Source organism: Stegastes partitus, unplaced genomic scaffold (genome assembly GCF_000690725.1).
Source record: "Stegastes partitus isolate 25-593 unplaced genomic scaffold, Stegastes_partitus-1.0.2 Scaffold2351, whole genome shotgun sequence".
Lineage (NCBI taxonomy): Eukaryota > Metazoa > Chordata > Actinopteri > Pomacentridae > Stegastes > Stegastes partitus.
This window is the reverse complement of record NW_007580082.1, coordinates 55177-64397: the sequence shown is the minus strand read 5'-3', so window position 1 is coordinate 64397 and position 9221 is coordinate 55177. Positions and strand designations below refer to the sequence as shown.

The window sequence follows — 9221 nt, the reverse complement described above, 5'->3', positions numbered from 1 at the left end:
TCTAAACCCTGTGATCTATGCTCTGTTCTATCCCTGGTTCAGAAAGGCTAGTAAACACATCATCACTCTGCAGATACTGCAGCCTGGCTCCTGTGGGTTCAGCATGTCGTCGTAAAACTGTGGAGTGACTGAAACTACATCTGACATACAATGATTGTTTTTTTTTTTACAAATTGAAATAACAATTTAGTGGTGATTAGATTTAATTCTAGCATTATGACCTGTTCTACCTTTAATTAGCATAGTGGTCATAATACAGTGCTTGTTCAGTGTAGGTCATTACCTTCCATGGTAACAGTCCACTACAATGTGTGCATCGACTTTGCAAACACCAGCAAATCTGTCTTTTGCATTCTCTATGATAATTTACTCTGTGAAATGACTGAACAGAGCTGTGCCATTTCACTTCAGGTGAATAAGCTGAAAGTAAAGACCAATGTTTACATTCGTTACCAGTGACCTAAATTAAGTTACTGTGGTGTTTAGACTCTGATGTGAAGCAACATCATCGAGAGAAATCCCAGATGAAATCAGGGAAAGAACACAGAACCTGCGATTGGTCCAAAAACAAACAAACAAAAAACTTGATCCTGTAATTGACTAAAGAACAGTAAAGTTTTGGATCAGCTTGAGGCTGTTGGAGGCCTGAGGAACAATGTGAGTGTTTGTTTGGGGTGGGGGTCTTGGGGTCAGAGGCAGTGTAATGAGAGTCTGTGATCTATGAGAGAACAAAAGAACATTTGATTGTCTTGAGAAAATGACCACCGTCATGTAAAATACATGCAATGTGTGTTAAAATGAAATGTATGTGAAAATAAAGATGCAAATTTAAATATTGCATTTTCTTTTTCATCCTTTAGATTTCAGTCCTGGATTATTTGTTGACATGGTTGTTAACTGCATGTGTTTTTTGTTGTTGTTGTTGTTGTTGTTAGGGTTAGGGTTAGTATGAGTAACATGTATATTCACATATGACTGAAAACGTATGTTATTCACCAGAGAGGCAGACTCATCTGTGTGAGCCCTGTAATTGTGAATGTCAACATTTCAGGAGTTGTCGACCTCGTTTTAACCTTTAATGCTCCAGTTACAGCCATTGTACTTCTATATATGAGAGTGTTTGTGGTGGCTGTGTCTCAGGCTCATGCCATGCGCTCTCACACTGCAGCTGTCACACATCAGCATTCAGNCATTGGAGAGACTATGTCTCTCGACTGGCCTGGGAATGCCTGGGGGTCCCCCCGGAAGAGCTGGAGGAGGTGTGTGCGGATCGGGAAGTCTGGGCGGCTCTGCTCAGGCTGCTGCCTCCGCGACCCGACTCCGGATAAGCGGGAGAAGATGGATGGATGGATGGATGTTTTTGAACCTTGTGGGAGGAAGCCGGAAAACCTGAAGAGAACCCACGCTGCACGGGGAGAGCATGCAAACTCCACGCAGAAAGATCCCAGCGCCCCACCGGGATGTGAACCGGCGACCGTCTTGCTGCGAGGCAACAGTGTTAACAACTGCGCCACCCTGCAGCCCGTGAGCAGATTTCATCGATGAAATCCTTGTTGTTTTTGGGTGGACGATACTCAGTGGCTGCTATGCTCAGTGTTGGTCCAGTTATTTGTAGAGACACTGATTCAAATGATGAATATGTTGAAATAGATAGAGTGAGATCTTTTTTTTCACTTTCAATTATTGCAAGACCTCCTCCCCAACCGGTGAGGTAACAGAGGTAAACAAACCCTGGTGATGTGGATTCATTCAGTTGACAAATTCATTCGGTTGCAGCCAGGTCTCAGTCAGGCATAGAAAGTCCAGCGTACGGTCAAGGAGGAGGTCCCGGAGGAAAAGTCCTTTGCCCATGAGCGAGCAGATGTTGAGAAAGCCAACGTTGATGTCGCTGCAGTCGGAAGTGGCGCTAACATTAGCCAACTTGGCTAGTTTGGCTATCGCGCCACAGTCCGCTTTCCTGCCTTAGTTTCTCTGAGTATGACGACTTATGGACCACATGGAGCTGATGGAGCTGAAGGCCAAGGAGTCGTTGATGTGAAAACTTGCAAGCGAGGTCCAGGAACAAGTGCAGCACTGTTGGTGGAACAGGTAGATGGAACTGCAGCTGGAGGAACTCAGCAGCCGTGAACTGGAGCAAGGCTGCCGATGAGGAAAGTATGATGGACAGGACAATCCAAACAAGGACAAACCATACAGCCAGTCTTGAGATCCACATGATGGACAGGTGGAGGTGATAACCAGCAGGTAGCAGGAACCAGGTGAGGAGCGGGAATCCATCGACACGCTACAGGTAAAGCAGTCAAACACTCACAATGAACAGACTAACCGTTTGAAAGAAGGCCAGGTCAGGGTATCAGCGTAATCCGGAGTCGTTTTTTTCGACTTACGACCTGAGAGACGTTTACAGTTAAAATTTACATGTTATAATTTATCTGTGAGCAGCTACAGCAAGTTCACTTGACTGTGGTTCTAGTTCAACTGGCTGAACTAGGTAGTAGGAATTTACACCTATTTATGACCTTGAAGGCCACATCTTGTTGGTCNTATCCCTGGTTCAGAAAGGCTAGTAAACACATCATCACTCTGCAGATACTGCAGCCTGTCGTCGTAAAACTGTGGTGTGAGTGGAACTATATCTGACATACAATGATTTTTTTAAACAACTGAAATAACAATTCAGTGATTAGATTTAATTAGATTTAGATTTAATTATGTCATTATGACCTGTTCTATCTTTAATTAGCATAGTGGTCATAATAAAGTGCTTGTTAAGTGTAGGTTATTACCCACCTTATTGTGGTGGGGGAGTTTGTGTGCCCGAATGATCCTAGGAGCTATGTTGTCTGGGGCTTCATGCTCCTGGTAGGGTCACCCAAGGCAAACAGGTCCTAGGTGACGGGACAGACAAGAGCAGTTCAAAAACTTCTATGATGAGGATGAAATCAAGGACAGTGACGTCAGCCGGTATGGCGCAGCCAGGGCCCCATCCTCGAGCCAGGCCTGGGGTTGGGGCTCGTATGCAAGCGCCTGGTGTTCGGGCCTCTGCCCACGAGGCCCGGCCGGGCACAGCCCGAAAGGTCAACGTGGGCCCGCCCTCTTGTGGACCCACCACCCGCAGAGGGAATCATAGGGGTCGGGTGCAGAGAGGACTGGGTGGCGGTCAAGGGGGGCTGCCTCGGCGACCTGGTCCGCGCACACAGCCTCTGGTTGTTGGGATGTGGAACATCACCTCGCTGGGGGGGGGGGAGCCTGAGCTTGTGCGGGAGGTTGAGCGATATCAACTAGATATAGTCGGCCGTGGGCTGGACGCTCCATTTCTCTGGCGTTGCCCGCGGGGAGAGGCGGCGGGCTGGAGTGGGCTTGCTTATTGCCTCCCAGCTCAGCCGCCACGTGTTGGAGTTTATTCTGGTGAACGAGAGGGTCACGTCTCTACGCCTCCGGGTTGGGGACAGGTCTCTCACTGTTGTCTCGGCCTACGGGCCAAACAGCAGTGCAGAATACCCGGCCTTCTTGGAGTCCCTGGGAGGGGTACTAGATAGTGCCCCAACTGGGGACTCCTTTGTTCTACTGGGGGACTTCGACGCCCATGTGGGCAATGACAGTGAGACCTGGAGAGGGGTGATTGGGAGGAACGGCCTCCCTGATCTGAACCCGAGCGGTGTTCTGCTGCTGGACTTCTGTGCTAGTCACGGATTGCCCATCACAAACACCATGTTCGAGCACAAGGATGTCCACATGTGCATGTGGCACCAGGACACCCTAGGTCGGCGGTCGATGATCGACTTTGTAGTTGTATCATCAGACCTCCGGCCGCGTGTCTCAGAGCTGTCCACCGATCACCACCTGGTGGTGAGTTGGATTCTCTGCAGGGGAAGAAGCTGGTCAGACCGGGCAGACCTAAGTGTATCGTGAGGGTCTGTTGGGAACGTCTGGCGGAACCCTCTGTCAGCAGAGTTCTCAACTCCCACCTCCGAGAGAGCGTCTCCCAGATTCTGAGGGAGGTTGGAGACATGGAGGCTGAGTGGTCCATGTTCTCCTCCTCCATTGTCGCTGTGGCCGCTCGTAGCTGTGGTCGTAAGGTCTCTGGTGCCTGTCGCGGCGGTAATCCCCGAACCCGTTGGTGGCAGCTGGAAGTAAGAGAGGCCGTCAAGCTGAAGAAGGAGTCCTATCGGTCATTTTTGGCCTGTGGGACTCCTGAAGCAGCTGACAGGTACCGGCAGGCCAAGCGTGCAGCAGCTCGTGCAGTCATGGAGGCAAAAACCTGGGTCTGGGAGGAGTTCGGGGAGGCCATGGAGGAGGACTATCGGTTGGCCTCGAAGAAATTCTGGCAAACTGTCCGGCGCCTCAGGAGGGGAAAGCAGCTCTCCACCAGCACTGTCTTTGGTGCGGGTGGGGACCTCCTGACCTCGACTGGAGAGGTCATCGGGAATACTTCGAGGGTCTCCTCAATCCTGCCGTCATGTCTTCCGAAGAGGAAGCAGAGACTGTGGACTCAGGGGCGGACTCACTCATCACCCGGGCTGAAGTCACCGAGGTGGTTAGAAAGCTCCCCAGTGGCAGGGCTCCGTGGGTGGATGAGATCCATCTTGAATACCTCAAGACTCTGGATGTTGCGGGACTGTCCTGGTTGACACGTCTCTGCAACATCGCGTGGAGGTCGGGGACAGTGCCTCTGTGACCTAAATTAAAGTATTGTTGTGTTTAGACTCTGATGTGAAGCAACATTGTCGAGTGAATTCCCAGATGAAATTAGGAAATTAACACAGAACCTACGATTGGCCAAAAAACAAACAAATAAAAACTTGATCCTGTAATTGACTAAAGGAAATTAGAATTATGGATCAGCTTGAGGCTGTTGGAGGCCTAAGGAACAATGTGAGCGTTTGGCGTGGGGGTCTTAGGTTCAGAGGCAGTGTAATGAGAGTCTGTGATCTATGAGAGAACAAAAGAGTGTTTGATTGTCTTGAGAAAATGACCACCGTCGTGTAAAATACATGCAATGTAACCCTTAATTGGGGGCCTCTCGGGTTTTACACAAAGAAATAGTGTGAAACAATGCACTCATCATAGAATATAGTGATGCTGCACATCAAATTAAACAGCAGAACCTGGGTTACAAGAATATATAAACCATTCTTACATGCACCAAACACAACTCAAACACCAACTAAATGAATTATCAAATATGGAAATCGATATAGTGCCACCATGTCAACCCACTCGCCACATTTCTGTCTCCAGCAATTCGGTACATTATGCAAAACGCACAAACAAGTGAAACCTGACAGTCCACAGATTCAAAACATGTCCATCAAAGCTCTCTAAAATCAAAGCATCAGCAAGAAATAACCCAAACAACAGCAAAAACCGAAACCGCTTCATCAAACTGTTGTTGTAAAATGTCTCTTACCTTAGCTGCTTTTCCATGAAAAGTTTATTTTATTGGTAAATCCACACCGGAATCAGTTAGTACTACTTCCTGTGTCACACGGAAATCATTCTGGGCGTCTTTTGGAGGCTCCGTTAGCAGCCTAGAGCTATCTAGGGCGCAGTCGCTCAGCGAGCAGCTCCTCTACAAGATCAAGTCAAGTCAAAGTTTATTTATAGAGCACATTTAAAAAACGATCACAGTCGACCAAAGTGCTGTACATAAAGAAGACATACTGTAATATATCATATACACTATAATCAAACAAAACAATACAAAGTATACTAAGAAGTCTTTAAAAACAAAATTTAAAATAAGAGACAGTGAAACAGAATATAAAAGAGATAGAGTGACATGAGTAACACGTATATTCATATATGACTGAAAACGTATGTTATTCACCAGANCTAACCGTTACTGGCTGACTTTTGACGTTTGGTTTCTCAATGGGTTTAGTTTTGCTTTTATCAATCTGGGCTGAGCAAGATAACGTTTGTCTGGGATTGTGCAGGCTATATAAACAAGCAAAGAATTCAACATTAACGTTAACATTTATCACAGTGAAAGGAGAAGTTAGATACTGTAGTCACAAGAGTAAAATCAGAACGTACAGGCATTAATGAAAATTATTAGTACGTGCTTGACTTTAAACAGTCTCTCAAAACCTTGTGCCTGCTTTGGGAGTAAATCTAAATTCATAATAACCTTTATTTGGCCAATGCTGTTTTCTTACAGAAGCTGATGAAACGGAACCAGCAGTGCCAGAAGAGCTAAAACCCCTCCTTCAAGCTGTGAAGGGCAGGATATGTTGTACAGACGGCTGGTAAGAAGTGAGGCTCCAGGCAGCAGGTCTATGGCACAATCATATGGTCTGTGAGGTGGCAGTGAACAGGCTTTATCTTTACTGAAAACTTGTTTGAGGTCAATGTATTCTGTGGGTACATTACTCAGATCCAGGGATTCGACGGAGGGGGCATCTCCTGGAGGTGGGCTCGGAGGAACGGCAGATTGGAGACAGGAGGAGAGGCAGCTAGTGGACCAAGCTTCGATGCGGCGTTCCTTCCAGTTGATGTGTGGGTTGTATGCTTGCTGCCAGTCAAAACCTAGGATTATGGAGGAATGGGATGATGAGAACAGACAAAATGAGAGGTCTTCATGATGGTTACCTGAGATGATTAGGTGGAGTGGTTTTGTCCGGTGGGTAATCTGAGGTAAAGGTTTACGGTCAAGAGCGGTGGCTTTCAGCGGGTTCTCCAGGGTGATGGTCTCAAGGGGGCACTGTGTGACAATGGATTGAGCGATTAGTGTTTGATCACAACCTGAGTCGACCAGAGCACTGAGATGGATTGAGTCATTTCTAAAACACAGGGTCGCAGGGAAAAGAAGACGGGGAGAAATATCTGAAATAGCTTGCTCCATCCATCCATGCATTTTCTTCCGCTTTTCCGGGGCCGGTGAAACAGATGGAGCAGGTCATTCCATCTGGGCCTCCCCCCGACAACACATTCTTATTCTTCCTGGGGGATCCCGAGGCGTTCCCAGGCCAGCCAAGAAATATAATCCCTCCAGCGGGCCCTGGGTCTGACCTGGGGGCTCCTCCCAGGCGGATGTGCTTGGAAAACCTCCCTGGGGGCATCCAAATCAGATGTCCAAACCATCTCGATTGACTCCTTTGGACGCAGAGGAACAGCAGCTCTACTCCAAGCTACCTCCGGATGTTAGGGCTTCTCATCCTATCTCCAAGGATGAGTCCAGCCACCCTGCGGGTGAAGCTCATTTCGGCTGCTTGTACCCGCGGTCTCGTTCTCTTAGTCACTACCCAGAGCTCATGGCCTCAGAGTTGGAAAAAACTTCACTAAAACCACCTCTTCCGAGAAAATTTACCAACAGATATCAAGAGATTTTGAAATCTCCGGGCGAATCTTGTCCACACCTGGTGCCTTTGCCACCGAGGAGCTTCTTAACTACCTCGGTGGACTCGACCACGGATATGGACGAAGAGTCCCCCCAAGTCTCCAGGCTCTGCCCCCTCAGCAGGGGATGTGTTTACTGTGTTCAGGAGTTCCTTGAAGTGCTCTTTTCATCAGTGTCCTCAGTCTGGGTCAGCAGTTCTTCCCCCCAACTCCACACAACCTGGGCTAAGCCCTGCCTCCCCTTACTAAGACATCGAATGGTTTGTGTTGAAAAGCGAGGCATAAAACGGTTAACCCTAACCCAGCCCGAAAAAGTCTCCTTCTTCAGCCGACAGCTTCCTTCATTGCTAGTGTCCACCAGCAGGTTTTTGGGTTGCCACCGCAACACGCACCAGTGACCTTTTGGACACAGCTCCTAATGGCTGCTTCTGCAATGGAGGCTTTGAACATGGCCCACTCCGACTCCATGTCTCCAACCTCCTCCAGGATGCAGGAGAAACTTGTCTCGAGGTGGGAGTTGAAAACCTCATGGATAGGGGCCTCCACCACATGTTCCCAGCTCAGCCTCACCACACGTTTGGGTTTAAGAGGTCCACCCAGCAGCTTCCCCACCATCGGATCCAACCACCACCAGGTGGTAATCAGTCGACAGCTTTACTCCTCTCTTCATCGGAGTGTCTGATAGTCGTCACGAATGGGGAAATTAGCAATAGAGTTCAAAACTTTTTCTTGTACCAGGCTATGAACGTATTATTTCTGCTGTAAAGTTGGACATTTCGAAAGTAGCAGTTTTTGATGCTTTGCTACATGGCGGCTTAAATTTTTGGCCGCAGACGTTGACACTTAATCACTTTTCACAATTGAACATCTGGTCACATGAGAGCGAAGGAGGAAGGACAACAGTGTCCTTCAGAGACTGAAAGAGAGGAGGGGAGTGATGGTAGAAAGAGATAAATCAGTTGTACGACACAGAGTTCTGGTCAGATGATGGAGATCCAGGACGGAGCAGAGCTCTGTTTTCCTGAACTCCTCAACTCCTCCTGCAGGAAGTCGACACCTCACCGGTTTGAAGTTGTGCTTCTGAACATTGTGCTGTCGTCCATGTCTGTCCTCACTGTTGTTCTCAACCTGCTCGTCATCATCTCAGTCTCCCACTTCAGGCAGAGATCAACTTCTCATTTTGGAAAATTCAAGCGTTTCTTATGAACAATGTTCCTTTGTGTATTTGAAATGTAATGTTAAAGCTGTTTTAACCATCCATCTTTTAACAGTTGCCAACCAGCATTACTGATTAAGGCTTGTTGTGATGCTTTACTGTGTTAACAATGCTTTTCTGTCTCCTTCCAGGCAACTCCACACACCCACTAACATCCTCCTGCTCTCTCTAGCTGTCTCAGACTTTCTTGTGGGCTTCGTGTTGCTGCCAGGAGAAATATACCAACAAACACAATGTTGGTTTCTTGGGGACCTTATGTGTTCTCTCTACTATTATGTGGTCTACATTGTTTTCAGTACTTCAGTAGGAAACATGGTGCTTATATCAGCTGACCGATATGTGGCTATTATTCACCCACTGCATTATACCACCAGAATCACTGTGACAAAATCCAAATTCTGTGTTTTTTTGTGTTGCCTTTGTTCAGTTTTCTACAGTAGTGTTGTTTTTAAAGATGCCTTGATTCAACCAGGCATACAAAATTCCTGCTATGGAGAATGTATAGTAGTTGTCAGCTACATTGCAGAAGTTGTTGACCTTGTTTTAAACTTTATTGCTCCAGTTACAGCCATTGTACTTCTATATATGAGAGTGTTTGTGGTGGCTGTGTCTCAGGCTCATGCCATGCGCTCTCACACTGCAGCTGTCACACATCAGCATTCAG

At 47.5% G+C, this 9221-nt stretch overlaps 1 protein-coding gene across 1 annotated transcript in view; it reads left to right on the top strand.

Annotated features, from left to right (window-relative positions):
• The first annotated feature begins 8328 nt into the window (after nt 1–8328).
• The window catches only part of LOC103374773 (trace amine-associated receptor 8a-like), a 1250-nt gene continuing 357 nt past the window's right edge, over nt 8329–9221 (top strand). Inside the window, exons 1-2 of the mRNA XM_008304921.1 lie at nt 8329–8501; nt 8689–9202. Coding sequence (XP_008303143.1) covers nt 8329–8501; nt 8689–9202 — 687 coding nt within the window. The remainder of the gene's footprint in view (nt 8502–8688; nt 9203–9221) is intronic.